At 49.6% G+C, this 17,950-nt stretch overlaps 1 protein-coding gene across 1 annotated transcript in view; it reads right to left on the bottom strand.

Annotated features, from left to right (window-relative positions):
* The window catches only part of PTEN (phosphatase and tensin homolog), a 308,757-nt gene that overhangs the window by 160,189 nt on the left and 130,618 nt on the right, over positions 1–17,950 (bottom strand). Inside the window, exons 4-5 of the mRNA XM_030203074.1 lie at positions 16,074–16,117; positions 14,714–14,952 (exon numbers count right to left, since the gene is read on the bottom strand). Coding sequence (XP_030058934.1) covers positions 14,714–14,952; positions 16,074–16,117 — 283 coding nt within the window. The remainder of the gene's footprint in view (positions 1–14,713; positions 14,953–16,073; positions 16,118–17,950) is intronic.

The raw sequence follows: 17,950 nt of genomic DNA on the forward strand, positions 1-17,950 counted from the left end.
TCTGCTGCTGATGACAAGGAAGAGCTCATTATGCTCTAAAATATGAATAAGCAGATAGGCCTCCATGAGGACCAGAGAAGTAAAAAAATATCACCTGGATGAACCGAGGTGATCACTGAGAGGAGGGTTCCCATACGAAAATGCTGCACCCAAAATGGGGAAAGCTGTCTTCTTAGTGACCGCTGTGACCAGCACATCCACCTTGGAGTACACCCTAGTACAGTGAATGATACATACCTGTAGCAAGTGTTCTCCGAGGACAGCAGGCTGATTGTTCTCACGACTGGGTGACATCCGCGGCAGCCCCCATCAACCGGAAGAAGCTTCGCGGGCCGCACGCAGGGCACGCCAACCGCGCATGCGCGGCCGTCTTCCCGCCCGTGCGTGACCGTTCCCACCAGTTGAATGACAAGCAAGAAAAGATGAAACACAACTCCAAAGGGGAGGAGGGAGGGTAGGTAAGAACAATCAGCCTGCTGTCCTCGGAGAACACCTGCTACAGGTATGTATCATTCACTTTCTCCGAGGACAAGCAGGCTGCTTGTTCTCACGACTGGGGTATCCCTAGCTCTCAGGCTCACTCAAAACAAGAACCCAGGTCAATTGAACCTCGCAACGGCGAGGGAACAACAGAAAATTGACCTATGAAGAACAACTAACAGAGTGCAGCCTGACCAGAATAAATGCGGGTCCTGGAGGGTGGAGTTGGATTTACACCCCAAACAGATTCTGCAGCACCGACTGCCCGAACCGACTGTCGCGTCGGGTATCCTGCTGGAGGCAGTAATGTGATGTGAATGTGTGGACAGAAGACCACGTCGCAGCCTTGCAAATCTCTTCAATAGTGGCTGACTTCAAGTGGGCCACTGACGCTGCCATGGCTCTAACACTATGAGCCGTGACATGACCCTCAAGAGCCAGCCCAGCCTGGGCGTAAGTGAAGGAAATGCAATCTGCTAGCCAATTGGAGATGGTGCGTTTCCCGACAGCGACCCCTAGCCTGTTAGGGTCGAAAGAAACAAACAATTGGGCGGACTGTCTGTGGGGCTGTGTCCGCTCCAAGTAGAAGGCCAATGCTCTCTTGCAGTCTAATGTGTGCAACTGACGTTCAGCAGGGTGGGTATGCGGTCTGGGAAAGAATGTTGGCAAGACAATTGACTGGTTAAGATGCAACTCCGACACCACCTTCGGCAGGAACTTTGGGTGGGTGCGGAGCACTACTCTGTTGTGATGAAATTTTGTATATGGAGCATGAGCTACCAGGGCTTGAAGCTCACTGACCCTACGAGCTGAAGTAACTGTCACCAAGAAAATGACCTTCCAGGTCAAGTACTTCAGATGGCAGGTATTCAGTGGCTCAAAAGGAGGTTTCTACAGCTGGGTGAGGACGACGTTGAGATCCCATGACACTGTAGGAGGCTTGATAGGGGGCTTTGACAAAAGCAAGCCTCTCATGAATCGAACGACTAAAGGCTCTCCAGAGATGGCTTTACCTTCCACACGATAATGGTAAGCACTAATCGCACTAAGGTGATTCCTTACTGAGTTGGTCTTGAGGCCAGACTCTGATAAGTGTAGAAGGTATTCAAGCAGGTTCTGTGCAGGGCAAGAACGAGGTTCTAGGGCCTTGCTCTCACACCAAACGACAAACCTCCTCCACTTGAAAAAGTAACTCTTTTTAGTGGAATCCTTCCTAGAGGCAAGCAAGACACGGGACACACCCTCAGACAGACCCAACGCAGTGAAGTCTACGCCCTCAACATCCAGGCCGTGAGAGCCAGGGACTGAAGGTTGGGGTGCAGCAACGCTCCGTCGTTCTGCGAAATGAGAGTCGGAAAACACTCCAATCTCCACGGTTCTTCTGAGGACAACTCCAGAAGAAGAGGGAACCAGATCTGACGGGGCCAAAAGGGCGCTATCAGGATCATGGTGCCGTGGTCTCACTTGAGCTTCAGTAAGGTCTTCCCCACCAAAGGTATGGGAGGATAAGCATACAGGAGGCCGGTCCCCCAATGAAGGAGAAAGGCGTCCGACGCTAGACTGCCGTGTGCCTGAAGTCTGGATCAGAACAGAGGCAGCTTGTGGTTGGTCTGAGAGGCGAAAAGGTCCACCGAGGGGGTGCCCCACTCTCGGAAGATCTTGCGTACCACTCTGGAATGAAGCGACCACTCGTGCGGTTGCATGACTCTGCTCAGCCTGTCGGCCAGACTGTTGTTTACACCTGCCAGGTATGTGGCTTGGAGGAGCATGCCGAACTGGCAAGCCCAACGCCACATCCCGACGGCTTCCTGACACAAGGGGCGAGATCCGGTGCCCCCCTGCTTGTTGGTGTAATACATTGCAACCTGATTGTCTGTCCGAATTTGGATAATTTGGCAGGACAGCCGATCTCTGAAAGCCTTCAGTGCGTTCCAGATCGCTCGGAGCTCCAGGAGGTTGATCTGCAGATCCTTTTCCTGGAGGGACCACAGACCCTGGGTGTGAAGAAGCCCATCGACATGAGCTCCCCACCCCAGGTGAGATGCATCCGTCGTCAGCACTTTCGTGGGCTGCGGAATTTGGAATGGACATCCCAGGGTCAAATTGGTCCGAATGGTCCACCAGAGCAGTGAAGTGCGGCAACTGGTGGAGAGGCGGATGACATCTTCTAGATTCCCGGTGGCTTGGAACCACTGGGAAGCTAGGGTCCATTGAGCAGATCTCATGTGAAGACGAGCCATGGGAGTCACATGGACTGTGGAGGCCATATGACCCAGAAGTCTCAACATCTGCCGAGCTGTGACCTGCTGAGACGCTCTGGTCTGCGAAGCCAGGGACAGGAGGTTGTTGGCCTGAGCCGTCTGGGTATTCAGCAGAGCTCCTATGAATTCCAGAGACTGGGTTGGCTGGAGATGGGACTTTGGGTAATTTATCACAAACCCCAGCAGCTCCAGAAGTTGAATAGTGCACTGCTTGGACCGGAGGGCTCCTGCCTCCGGTGTTCTTGACCAGCCAATCGTCGAGATATGAAACACGTGCACTCCCAGCTTGCGTAGATACGCCGCTACCACCACGAGGCACTTTGTAAACAACCGTGGGGCAGAGGCGAGCCCAAAGGGCAGCACACAATACTGAAAGTGCCGGGCGCCCAGGCGGAATCTGAGATACTGTCTGTGAGCTGGCAGTATCGGGATGTGAGTGTATGCTTCCTTTAAATCCAGGGAACATAGCCAATCGGTTTTCTGAATCATTGGCAGAAGGGTGCCCAAGGAAAGCATCCTGAACTTTTCTTTGACCAGGAATTTGTTCAGGCCTCTCAGGTCTAGGATGGGACGCATCCCCCCTGTTTTCTTTTCCACAAGGAAGTACCTGGAATAGAATCCCTGCCCTTCTTGCCTGGGTGGTACGGGCTCAACCGCATTGGCGCTGAGAAGGGCGGAGAGTTCCTCTGCAAGTACCTGCTTGTGATGGGAGCTGAAGGATTGAGCTCCCGGAGGACAAATTGGTGGAAGGGAGGCCAAATTTAGGGCGTATCCGCACCGCACTATTTGGAGAACCCACTGGTCGGAGTTTATGAGAGGCCACCTTTGGTGAAAAAATTTTAACCTCCCCCCGACCGGCAGATCGTCCGGTACGGACACTTTGAGGGCGGCTATGTTCCCGTGGATCCAGTCAAAAGCCCGTCCCCGGCTTTTGCTGTGGAGGCGCAGGGGGCTGCTTAGGCGCAAGCTGTTGACGAGAACGAGCGCGCTGGGGCTGTCCCTGTGCCTGTCGAGGCCTTCGGGCCGGCTGGGTGTACCTACGCTTGGTAAAAGCATAGGGCGCAGCCTGCCGGGCACGGGAAAAACATCCACCTGCTGAGGTGGATGCTGAAGGCGCCCGGTGGGAGAGCTTGTCGAGGGCGGTTTCCCGCTGATGCAGTTGGTCCACCAGCTGCTCGACCTTCTCACCAAAAATATTATCCCCCCGGCAAGGGACGTCAGCCAGTCTCTGCTGGGTGCGGTTGTCCAGGTCAGAGGCACGCAGCCATGAGAGCCTGCGCATCACTATACCTTGGGCCGCAGCACGAGATGCCACGTCACACGTGTCATAGATACCCCTGGACAGGAACTTTCTGCACGCCTTCAGCTGCCTGACCACCTCCTGAAAAGGCCTGGACTGCTCCGGCGGGAGCTTATCGACCAGGTCCGCCAGTTGCTTCACATTGTTCCGCATGTGGATGCTCGTGTAGAGCTGGTAAGACTGGATGCGGGTCACGAGCATGGAAGATTGGTAGGCCTTCCTCCCAAACGAGTCCAGAGTGCGAGACTCCCGCCCCGGGGGCGCCGAGGCGGTATCCCTCGAACTCCGTGCCCTCTTGAGAGCAGAATCCACGACCGCCGAGTCATGGGGCAATTGGGGCCGCATTAACTCTGGGTCCGAGTGGATTCTGTACTGGGACTCTGCTTTCTTGGGAATGGTGGGATTAGATAACGGTCTCATCCAGTTCCGGAGCAGTGTCTCTTTGAGGACATTGTGCAACAGCACCGTGGAGGACTCTCTAGGTGGTGATGGATAGTTGAGGACCTCGAGCATCTCAGCCCTCGGCTCGTCCACAGAGACCACGGGGAAGGAAATGCATATAGACATGTCCCTAACAAAGGAGGCAAAGGAGAGGCTCTCAGGTGGCGAGAGCTTCCTCTCAGGTGAAGGCGTGGGGTCGGAGGGAAGGCCCACAGACTCCTCTGAGGAGAAATACCTGGGGTCCTCCTCCTCCCCCCACGAGGCCTCTTCCTCGGTATCAGACATAAGCTCATGTAGCTGAGTCCTCAACCGGGCCCGGCTCGACGTCGAGGCACCGAGGCCTCGGTGTCGTCGAGCGGTGGACTCCCGCGCCGGCGGGGACGAAGCTCCCTCCATCGACGTCGACTCCACCTGCGTGGCGGTCGAGACCGGCGCCGCAAGCGGCGTCGAAGGCCTCGGCACCGGGCTAGAGCTCGCCGGCGCCACAGTCAACGGCGCCGAGGGCGCAAGCACCCCTGGCGCCGGCACAGCCTGGCGCATCAGCCCTTCCAGGATCCCCGGAAGGATGGCTCGGAGGCACTCGTCCAGGCCCGCTGCCGGGAAAGACGGGGGAGGGGGGGGGGGCCGGTAGAGGCGTCGGTGCCGGAAGCTGCTCGGGTCCAGGAGACTGCACCTAAGTGCTAGGACCCTGATGCGTCGGTCCCTCCACTACTGAGGGGGACCTCTCCTCTCGACGCTGACGCTTACCCGGCGTCGACTCCTCTCCGGCGCCGGAGGCCGGGTACATCGATGGCGACCGATGACGGTGCTTCCTGGGCTTCTTGCGGTGCCCGTCATCGGCGCTAGGTGGTATGGAGGAGGAGGAGGTCGATCCCCCTCGGTCTCGAGGGGCCGGATCAGACAGGGTTTGGGCCCGAGGGCCATGAGCAGAGGGAGTGACCGGGGCCGACTGCCCACGCGGCCTCTCACCCCTACCCTCACCGGAAGACCGGCGGGCCGACGGGACCTGTGCTCCTGGGGTCGATGCCATCGGTGCCGATTTCGCGGACATCAATACCGGTACCGAAGAACCGGCCGTCGATACCGATGCCGTCGAGGTCGACGTCGAGGGGCCGGCGCAAGTTCCAAAAATACGGTCCCAAAGAACTTGCCTCGCAACTTGAGTCCGTTTCCGGAGACCAAGACACAAAGTACACGACTTGGTATCGTGCTCCGGCCCGAGGCACTGGAGGCACCAAGCGTGGGTGTTGGTCTGCGAGATAGGCCGGCCGCACCGACCACACTTTTTAAATCCACTCGGGACCTTCGAGGACATCGACGGAAAAATCGCGTCGGCGAAATCAAAGTCGTCGATGGTGGCGGTAAAATCACACCTCGAAAAAATAATCGACCGCGCGGTCACAAGGCCGCAACGCGACGCCCCCGCTAGAAAACGAGGGGAAAAAAAACATCGCGTTCTCTTTTTTTTTTTTTTTAACACAAGAGAAAAAACCCTTGCGGAACGCGCGACAACAAGGAAAAAAAAAACAAAGAAGGTTCGCGAAGAACGCGACGGTTTTCCGGGGCTGACGAAGAGAGAGATGTGCGACATGTCTCTCTCCAGGCGCGGAAAAGAAAAGACTGGCGGGAACGGTCACGTACGGGCGGGAAGACGGCCGCGCATGCGCGGTGGGCGTGCCCTGCGTGCGGACCGTCCGCAAAGCTTCTTCCGGTTCATGGGGGCTGCCGCGGACGTCACCCAGTCATGAGAACAAGCAGTCTGCTTGTCCTCGGAGAACTCTCCATTTCCTAATGGGGAAAGGCGTACAGATGCTCCAAGGCCCTAGCCCCCTTGAGAGATCAGGCAACTCCATTTCCGCTAGTATCATGCAGGAGAGCTATGAGGGCAGGGACCCCTAAGGCCATCCAACAGAGGATCGCCCTCAGAGGAATCTGCAGCAGGACTCTTGAGCATCCCCAGAGCTGTCATGACCTTCTCAATGAGATGAGAAAGCTCCTCTTTCTCCTCCTTTGAAAGAGAATCCTCCTCAAAATCGGAGTCTGAAAGGGACTGGGTGACAAGAGACTCTCCTGATCCTCCAGGATCATATCGGAGAAACTCAGGGTGTCAGAAACTCCCTGTTCCCCCCTATGGTGTTTGGCCTTTGGAATGGAGCCCCAGCTGGTACCATCCAGGCACCTGGGGGTACCATTCAGGCTGTGTGGCCTCAGCCAGCAGAGCGGGGAGCTAGGTCATGAACCAGGGGAACCAGCCTCAACAACCTTCCATTTGCTAGAGGTAGAGAAAAATACTGGAACTTTCCCAGAGGACCAGCAGGTTACACCAGTGAATTCACTGGAAAAGCCTAGCTCTCTCTCTACCTCCATTTGCTGGTAGAAGGGATAACACCCACATGTTCAGAAAGGTGGGGCCTCAGACAACAAGAAAACAGATATTCCATCACCTTCATACATGTCTCCCATTCTTGATTCAAATTTACTATACAACACTTTTTTTTTACATAGTTCTACATGTAGACAGTTCCAAAATTCTGGTGCAATACAACTGAGTATCATGTGATGTGATAAATCCAATCATACTCTCAGGAGAGGAATGGTCAAAAAGGTTTCCTGGGAAGATCTTAACGACCAGCCCTGGACTCACTTTACAAAAGGTTTTATAAGCTAATATCAAAATCTTTAATACATTCTTTGATATGCAAATCTCTCATGCACATTCTTTGTGGATATCTTGAAAACCTGACTGGCTGGGGTTCCCACAAGACAGGTTTGGGAATCAGTGCTCTAAAAGAAAGCTCTCTCAAGCACACCTTAGAAGCCAAGCATGCCACCTAATGGTGTAGCCACAGTCATCTCTGAGCTACCACCACTATGCAAGAAACAAAGCAGACAAGATCATACAGGTCACTAGCCAAAAAGGCCGCCCCCAACTACAAGCACACCGCCTTGGCCAACTGCAACAGCTGTTGAGCTTATAGGAGACCTGAAACACAAGGGCTGCAGACAAAGGCCTTCTTTAGGAGCTTCTCCAATTTCCAGTCATGTGCCTCCTTGCAAGGCAGCCCCCACTTCCACTGGGATAGTGGTCTTCTTGGTCACCACAGTGTTGACTGGCCATCCTGCAGAAAGGCCAGAATTTAGGATGGGGGAAGAAGGGCAGTTGCCTTTGGCTCCAATGCTACAGGGGACCCCAAGCCTGCCAAAATCTGAAGGAGATACAGCCTACTGGTGGGCTTTGGAGCCCCCTATTAAATATGCTGGGGCCCAGGGCAGAAATGAAACACCAGATCTGCCCTGAGGAGACTGAGCAGCCTCTCGAACCTCTCATGCTGGAGATATACAGCCATCACAGATGCCACATGCCCCTAAGGCAGTCTTCTGGGACCTCACACTCAGCTAGTGCCAGTTGTGAAAGGAGAAATTGTCTTACCTGATCATTTTTTTCCCTTTAGTCAGCTACATTGTTCTGCACAAGTGGGTGTTATCCCCTCCTAACAGTAGATAGAGGCAGAGAAAAAAAGCTGAGCTTCCAGTGACCTCACCAGTATTAGCAAGTGGTGCTGCCATGAAAGATCCAGTATGCATCAGCCAAAATAGAAGGTCCCTTTTTGTAATGCACCCATGTCCCATCAACCACTGTAGCTGCAATGATAATCAGGCAAGACCACCACCAGAACCAAGTAGCTACCCTGCATATTCCAGGATATAGCATCATCATGGGAAACTCATACTGCTGCAACTGTGCAATTTGACTCCTCATGTTTACTTCCAACACTGAAAAGGAAAGCGCGAGCACAACCAGAGTCCTGGGCTCAAATCTTCCAAAGGCAGGTTGCAGAACAGTGTAGCCAACTAAAAGAAAGAAAATTATCAGGTAAGACAATTTCTCCTTCCTTCCCATTTAGCTACATGGTTCTGCCCAAGTGGGATGAACTGAAGCAGATCTACTGTGCGGAGAAAGACTAAGTTCCACGAATGATGACCCTGCTAAAGTCCAAATGGACCCTGACCGAAATGCACAATCTACAGTGTTTGACAAATGAATGACGCAACCACCACATAGCCACTCTACTGATCTCTTCAGGAACTACCACCAGGGCCTCTGCCCAGGACGTGGCCTGAGCCCATGTGGAGTGGGCCTTCAGGCCCTGAGGCACCAGACGATTCTTGTAAATGTAGGCAATCTCAACAGCTGCCTTGATCTACCTCATAACATAGGCCTTAGAAGCATCCTAGCCCCTCTACTACTACTACTAAATCATTTCTATAGCGCTACTAGACGTACGCAGCGCTGTACACATTATATGCAGGTAATTTCTCTGTCCCTACAGCGCTCACAATCTAAGTTTTTTTGTACCTGAGGAAATGGAGGGTTAAGTGACTTAACCAGGTCACAAGGGGCTGCAGTGGGAATCGAACCTAGGTTGCCAGGATTAAAGCCTGCTGCACTAACCCTTGCTTTTACCGCCTAACCACCTTCCCCATTCATGATACCTACACTGACTACATAGTTTGTTACCTTTAGATTGTAAGCTCTCTTGAGCAGGGACTGTCCTTCCCACGTTTAAACTTGTACAGCGCTGCATAACCCTGGCAGCGCTATAGAAATGCTAAGTAGTAGTAGTACTGTAGCAGCGTCCTCTGGACGTCCAGCATGTGAAGTCTCTGGTCCACAGGAACAAAGCCCTCTTCTAAAGGAGAGTAAGCAAACATCCTGATTCAAATGGAATGGAGAAACCACCTTAGAGAGATGGGAAGTGACAATGTGAAGAGAAACTGAATCCTCCACAATGGAGAAATACGGGTCCCAAAAAGACAGCCTGTATAGCTTGAAAACTGAGCTAAGGTGGTGGTGACCAGAAAAAACATCTTAAGAGTGAGGTCTTTAACGGAGGCCAAGTACAGAGGCTCAAACAACCTCGGCAAGCACTCAGAGAACCAGATTAAAGGTCCTATTAGGGAAAGATGGGATGTATTTGGGAGCAAAAATATGCCACACCTCTTAGGAAATGAGACATCTCCCCATGTAAGAACAGGGAGGCGCCCTTCACCTTACCTCAAAAACTAGAACGAGCAGCCACCTAAATGCTCAGGAGCCCAACACCAGACCCTAGTACAAGCAGGCCAGAATAATCGGTGACCTGAGTCCTCCAAGGGGACAGAGCATCCCAAACGCCAGGTTTCAAAAAATCTGCCATACCCGACATAAGCCAGAGAAATGGAGGACTTCCGAGAGGGGAACAACATAGAAGAGAGAGCTGTACTTAACAGCATATTCTACTATTTGGCCGAATACAAATAATGAGCACTGAGCTTTAACGTAAAATAATAAAAGCAGCAATGTGAACTTGGAAATCAAGTGTTTATTTCAGTAGGTTGTAGAACAATAGAGCCCAAATTATTCGTATTCAAATTTAAATCACTATTCGACTGAACATGAATAATGTATTCAGGGCCAAATTAAATACGAATATTCAGTAAAGCCCTTGTCAAAACCACTGGGAAAGAAAAACCACGCTTCTCTAAGTGCCTCCTGTCAATGGCCAGACCATAAGACAGAAGGGATCTGGATCTTCCATTTCTATCAGCTCTTGCCAGAGGTCCCAACCTGTGGGCAATGGGAGAGGGTCGCCCTCCAAAAGGCGCATGAGGTCTGCGCACCATGGCCAGCGAGGCCAATCCAGAGCTACTAGAAAACCCAAAGAAGGATGATGCACAACAGAAGCCAAGGTGGGAAAACAGAAGGGCTCCTCCATTGGCCATGGCTTAACTAGGGCATCTATTCTTTGAGAAGCTGACTCCCTCTGATGACTGAAGAAATGCTCTGCTTTCACAATGGCTCCTGAAGCCATCAGATTGAACAGCCAGGGGTCCACAGCAGTCCACAAAGAGCTGAAATGCCTCTTGTTCCAGCTCCCATTTTCCTGAATCCAGGAGAGCATGACTGAGAAAGTTCGCTTACACATTGTCCTTGCCTGCAATATGGACCACTGCAAGGGCCAGCAGGTGCTTCTCCGTCCACTGACGGAGGCATACTCTTCCAAGGCCACTGCCCAACTCCTGGTGACTCTGCTGACAAGCATGAGTGCGCTGGGGCTGCTGAGGAGGGCAAGGAGTGTACCTACGCCTCAGAGTAGTAGGGACCTCTTTTCGACTTGCTGGAAAAACTCCTGGATGAGGAAGTTGCAGAAAGCATCCAGCAGGACAGAATATAGATGGTATCAATATGTTATTTCATGAGGTCTGTGACATCCTCCACCTTCCCTCCAAAAAGATTATCCCTTGGCACAAGGCATCTACAAATCTCTGCGGGACTGCTAGGTCCAAGTCAGAGACATGCATCCACGAGAATCTGCACATCACTATATCCTGGGCAGACATCCTGGATGCCATATCAAAAGTATCTTAAGCGCCACTAGCCAGCTGGCGAAGAGATTCTGCCTGCTCTAGTGGGAGAGAATCTGCCAAATCAGTCATGCTGTGCACCAAGTTCCACAAGTAGAGGCTTGTGTAGAGCTGGTATGACTGTATACAGGAGAAAAGCATAGAGGTCTTCTGCCCAAAGGAGTCCAGAGTTCAAGCTTCTATGCCTGGGGGTACCGAAGAAAGATCTCTGGAACTTCTGGCTCATTTGAGTACATATTCCACCATCAGGGAATGATGAGGCAACTGTGGCCTATCAAACCAGGGGAACTTTGGATCAATCTTCTTGGGGAGGACAGGGACTGACAGAGGGGACTCCCAGTTCTTCACTTGAACATCCCACAAGATCTTGTGAAGTGGGACAGTCTCAGGATCTCTAAGAGGAGAGTCGTAGTCCAGGACCTCAAATATTTAAGCTCTAGCCTCATCCTCCGTCTCCAAATGAATTGGAATGGCAGCCACCATTTCCCTTAAGCTGGGAAAGAGAGGCTCTGAGGTACAGACTTTTCTCTCCTCTGGTGAGGGGCCAGATGGGATACCATAGGACTCATCCTCCGAGAAGTACCTTGGATCCTTATCAGACGCCCATGAGCTCTCCATATCAGTGTTAGCAAAGAACTCCTCATGGGAGGGCCGAGACTGTCTTGAGCGTGAGGAACTTGTTCCTTGCCTGGAGCGGACTTGAGATGCAGGCTCCACCCTGGACTCCAGCAAAGCTTCCTCCATCAACATTGAGGGGGTACCCGCATGAGCAGCTGTCGATGCCGTAACCATATACAGGGCAACACTGACCTCATCAGAGGCTGAGGGCCCTATGAAGTAGCAGACAGAGGCATGGCTGGTGCAAGCACTCCTGATGCCAATGCACTCTACAGTTTGCCACCATTGCACCTGAAGCATGTCCAGGATGTGCTCATCAAGGCTGACATTGGGAAAGGTTGGGGTGTCAGTTCAAAGACAAGCTGCAGGACTGCTGGTGTCGACTCAGGTACCTGGCCCCGACTGCATGGAGACCCCAGCGTCAGCATTTCTTCAATGGAAGGTGTGTCTTCCTCCCAGTGCCAATGTTTCTTGGGGACCGAATCCCTCGGTACCCTGGCACCATGAGTCGAAGGGGATCAATGCTGATGCCTTCATCCGATGCTGAGCATCGACACACCCCTTGGTGCAGACTCACGCCTTCTCGGTGTCAGGTGCAATACTGAGGGGTCCCAGGGGCACTGCATGCGGACGTTATTGAGGCAAGTGGAGACTTGCTCATTGCACGCCCACTCCCAGTTTCGGACATGGGTCTAGCAGCCATAGTGACTGATGCACCCGATGCTGACGTTTCAGACCTGGCTCCAAAAATTCTCTCTCTGAGCCTCTGGACAGCCATGTTCTTTTCTGCATACATAGGGAAAGAAGATGGCTGGAAAGGCTATGCTCTGGCCCCAAACACTGAGACACCAGGAACGGGTGTCAGTTCCAGAGATGGCTTGATTGCACCAAGCAGAGTGCTTGAAGCCACTGGGAAACTTCGATGACATGAAAGGAAAAACAGCTGTGGCTAAATCAAACAACTCAACATTGATAGTAAAAAGAGGCAAATAATCAAGAAAAAGGAGGAGAAAAATCTGAACTGAAGCTCAGGCCTAAAGCAGGCCTAGTGAGCACAAAACAAAGTGGGAAGAACCTAACACTGTAAGAGGAAGGAAGGAAAAACCTTAGAGAAAAAGAAAAACAAAACCAGGAAAATACCCAAAGGGAAGGAACAAAGACAGCGTGTTCTCTCCTCATGGCAGATAAGAGAGACTGATGGTCCCACGCTCTCATGGCAGGTGGGAAGGCACTAGTGAATGAGCAGTGGGGATGCTGGCATGCATTCTTAAAGCTCTAATATGCTGTAAAAGCTTTCTATACCGGGCAAAGTGGATGACATTACTCACTTGAGTATGACATGGCCTGCTTGTCCTCAGAGAACACCCACTTGTGCAGAACCGTGTAGCTAGATCTAAAGAAGAGCCCTATAAATCGGAAACACCCTGGAGGGTTTCCAAAGGCCCTGTATGATGGGATTCCCATCGGGTCCTGAAAAAAGAAGGAGATCTGAATGGCTGTGGACACAGTTAATGAGGTGACTCAGTTCCTCCTTTTTTATCACCACCATGATGAGGGAGTCTTAATCCTCCCCCTGGAGAAAAGGTCTGCTGCCTCAACCTCATCTTCCCCCTGAATGGGGTACTGGGTCCTCTTCTGAATCCCATACATTCTCCTGAGAAGACAACTAATAGGGCCCGAATGAACTCCTCCCCTTGAGGCCTCTTCCTGCTGGCCAACCGAACCTCTCTGGGTACTTCACACCTACACTGGAACCCATGCTGCCGGGGAGGAGAGGGGGGGCAATTTCCAACCTGGGGCTCAGTCTGAACCCAATCAGGTCCCAGTGTCCCTAGGGCCCATGTGGGACTCCCTAACCATTCAGGCTCCAAAGCAGGTGCTTCAATGGACGGGCACCAAAATGACCATCATTCCCACCAAAGTCAAGATGGCCACTCATGCCATACCACCATGTGGTGGCTTTAGCATCACTGGTCTCAACCTGCAGTCCTGGCACAAGCAGGACAGAAAGAACCAGCAGCACTGCTGAGCTGCTGGCTCCCTCAGGCCCTGCAGCATGACACACTGGATGTTGGTGCTCCTCCCCAACCCTGGAATTATCTGGCATCAGGACTGGTTTGTGCACTTGTGCTCTGCACAATTCGGGTTCCTCGTCAAGGCCATACTCTTCTTGCTGTTTTTTTTTTTTTTACAAACAGGGTTGGGTGGAGGAGTAAGGCCCAATCACAAAATCCTTTTCACGTGTTGCACTGGGCCTTGGGGAGTGGGATCCTGTACTAGTGTGTCTTGTTAGCTAAAGCTTGGGGCAAGGAGAGCAGTATGAACCCCCAGAGCTTAAGGCCTAAGGACTAGCCTGAGAGCCACAGGTGGTGGCATGTGAACAAGGGGGTCAGGACTACCTATCCTAGATATTACTGCAGCAGCCCAACCCTGCTAGAAATAGAAAAAAATAAAAGGATTCCAGCTTGCACTAGCCTTTACACCAGTGATGGAGGTAGAAATACTGAACTTTTCCAGTGATATCCGCTAATTGGGAAGGGACACAACCTGATGGTCTGGGCTGGTCTAGTAGGTTAAGAAAATGACCCAGATAACCAAAATAAGCAGCACCTGCTATAACAGGCAGGGAGCTTCTAGCTAGATCCCATGGGCATTCACAAGAATGAAAGAGTTTGTGGCTGGAGACTAAACCAGCATTGTAGTTCACATGGTTCCCTCTGGCATCCCATACACTCTGCAGTGTCAGACTTACTGTGCAATTCCCATGGCCCTTCAAATAGGTCTCAACTGTATTATGGGAACTACCCTTTCATGTACAAAATAAAGGTCTGTGGCACCTAGGAGATCTGCAACCTATGAGGATCTTGCTTATGCATTCCAGTAAACAAGAAACTCGAGTAAAAGCAGCTGAAGAAATCCCAAGAGTAAGGAAGCGCCTGAGGAATTCTTCCTAAGATGATTGGGAGTCTACCAAGAAAGGAAGTAGCAATCAATTTTATATTACACAGATAGGATGGATTGAGACACAAGAACAGTGAATGTGTTTACTTATATTCTCAAGATGCTGGGCTTGATGGACTTTTAGTCTTTCCCAGTATGGCAATACTTATCTACTTAAGTGCTTCTATGATTACATTTCAAAGACCATATTTGTTTAAAAGCCAAAATAAAAAGATTACTAAAGACTACAGAAATATTCAGCACTGACCTTTTTGTCTCTGGTCCGTACTTCGCCATAGAAATCTAGGGCTTCTTGTGCCCTTAAAAATTTGCTTCGATGTAGCAAATATGCACATATCATAACACCCGTCCGTCCCTTTCCAGCTTTACAGTGGATTGCTGCAACATGATTGTCATCTTCACTTAGCCATTGGTCAAGATCTTCACAAAAAGGTTTGATAAGCTCTAGCTGGGGTGGATTATGATCTTCAAAAGGATACTGTGCAACTGTAGTATAAAGATACTTTTAGTGTGGCAATTCAATTCAACCCAATGGTCAACCTCATAGAAAATTACATTAAAATGTAATACATAATGAAGAATATTTCAAATTGGCCTACTCCCTGCATACATTTCAGCACTGTATCAAATACAAGTTTTAACTGTAGGTCAAAACAAACATATTAGCTAGAATATATAAGTATTTACATATAAAATATCTGAATAACCACCTAGTAACCAAATCTGTAGAAACATACGAAATATTTGAATGTATTCCTTAGTAAAAGGCTTCTAGAATGACGTGCCCCACATCTTGAAGTGCTGAGCAAAAGGAGTAACTTAGTGGTTAGATATGTTTAGCTGCTGTGGTACAAAACACAACAACTAGACTTATTCATAGCACTAATTCGATAAGGTTTCACCTCTGCTTTCTCAGTTATACTGGCTTCCTATTAAAGCTTCAATATTGTTCAAGGCTGGTTGTATGGTTTTTAAAACCATACAAGGTTCCGTTCTTCTATAAACGTTTCATTTACATTTCTTTTCCCACACAGATCAGACTGTTGAGATCACTTGATCAAGTTTATCTGCATCTTCCAGACATCTAAAAATTATCCACATCTCTCTTCTATCAAGAAATAATTTTCTGGAATAAGCTGCTAAAATCTTTACGTGATCACAAGATCTATCTAGTATTCCGCCATTTACTAAAAACCTTTTAAAATAATTCTTACATCTTGACTTGAGTACTATTTGTTAGTTACCCACTTAATGATTTTATAATGTAATGGTTAACTTGCAATTCTCTAGAAACTCTAATTTTCTTCTAATGACTAAATATAATTATGCAATCTGCTTTACACTATGCTGGATTCAGCGGAATACAAGAAATCTGGATTAGATTAGCTGTTTCTCCCACTGACACTATTTGTGACTCTGGACAGTCACTTCACCTCCAATGTCTTAGGTACAACTAGACTTAGCCAATTTGGGCATGGAACTATGTAACTTGTGAAGAGTTTAGATTTGGAAAAGGCAAGCAATAAAAAAAAATCTATATCCAATTAAACTGTGCTAGTAAGTTTTGAAATATTGTTTTGTTCACCAAAAATACAACAAAAGATTACCTCTGCAGTTAAATTTGTTGGTATCATAATGTCTTTCAGCACATCTGTAATACAAATGTATGAATACTCAGTTAATTTAATTGTACTAGACAATTTCATAATAAATGTCCCAAATGTTAAAAAAAAAGTCAGCAGTTTTGTTACAAGCTTAAACTTGAAATAGAAAAATAGTCCAGCAACAAAAACAGGAAAATAAGAAAAAAGTACTAAGACAAATAAAACCACAATTGAAATTAATTGCCAAATCTAATTCAAGGCAATGGGGAGCCTTCAAAGCTATGGAAGGCTAGGAGGAATCACCCTAACTATAACAAAGAAAAACAGAAAAGAATGTAAAATTCTTCAAGGATAGTATCACAACATTTACCACAACTTACCTCAAACCCACATTTGGACTAATAAAAGGAGAAGATACAGGCTAAGGAAAAGGAGGGTTCCTTACCTCTAGAAAATGTTTTAAATGCTCTGGGTCTAAGAAAACATGATTTATCAGAATATTTTACACAACATTTACAAGGAAACTGAAACACAAGTTGAGGAGTAAGGCTTTTTGGCCTATTGTTCTCATTGGGGTAGCCCTAAAACATCAAGAAATATTGAGACCTTGAGGGGCATAATCGAACGGAGTGCCCAAGTTTTCCTGGGGCCGTCCTCGCAGGTCAGCTCCGTGAAGGGGCGGGAAAACACGTATTATCGAAACAAGATGGGCTTCCATCTTTTGTTTCGATAATGCAGTCGGGGACACCCAAATCTCAACATTTAGGTCGTCCTTAGAGATGGTCGTCCCCGGTTTTCGGCGATAATGGAAACCAAGGACACCCATTTCAGAAACGACCAAATCCAAGCCATTTGGTCATGGGAGGAGCCAGCATTCATAGTGCACTGGTCCCCCTCACAAGCCAGGACACCAACTGGGCACCCTAGGGGGCACTGCAGTAGACTTCAGAAATTGCTCCCAGGTGCATAGCTTCCTTACCTTGTGTGCTGAGCCCCCCCAAAAAAAATAACCCCACTCTCCACAACTGTATATTACTACCATAGCCCTAAGGGGTGAAGGGGGGCACCTACATGTGGGTAGAGTGGGTTTCTGGTGGGTTCTGAAGGGCTCACATTTACCACCACAAGTGTAACAGGTAAGGGGGGATGGGCCTGGGTCCGCCTGCCTGAAGTGGAATGCACCCACTAAAACTGCTCCAGGGACCTGCACACTGCTGTCGTGGAGCTGGGTATGATATTTCAGGCTGGCAAAAAAAAAAATTTTAAGGTTTTTTTTTTTTTTTAGGTTGGGAGGGGGTTGGTGACCACTGGGGGAGTAAGGGGAGGTAATCCCCAATTCCCTCCGGTGCTCATCTGGTCAGTTCGGCAACCTTTTTGAGGCTTGGTCACAAGAAAAAATGGACCAAGTCGGCCAAGTGCTTGTCAGGGACACCCTTCTTTTTTTCATTATCGGCTGAGGACGCCCATGTGGTCACAGATAATAAAAAAAAAAAAAAAAGTGGCCTGATCTTCTGATGTATTATGATTCTCATCAGCTGTATTGACCTCACCTGATTGACAGCCCTGAGATCCAAAATCGGACAGAAAAAACCTGTCTTCTGGGGAACTAAAAAATTAATTGAGTAACAGGCTTGACCCACTTCCGCCGAAGGAACTGGACAAAATACACAAAGGAACAGAAGTCTATTGAGCGTATCTCGGATGGCTGTGGCCTTGATGCGGGAATGGCAAGGGGATTCTAGAAAAAAAAAAAAAAACAAAGGGTAAGCGAACTCTAAAGAGTACCCATCTCGAATAATCTCTAATACCCACTGATCTGAAGTAATCTGGGCCAACCTCTCTGAAATTGCGCCAATCGAGCGCCCACAGGAACTAGAGGC

Source organism: Microcaecilia unicolor, chromosome 5 (assembly GCF_901765095.1).
Source record: "Microcaecilia unicolor chromosome 5, aMicUni1.1, whole genome shotgun sequence".
In the NCBI taxonomy this organism is placed as follows: Eukaryota; Metazoa; Chordata; class Amphibia; order Gymnophiona; family Siphonopidae; genus Microcaecilia; species Microcaecilia unicolor.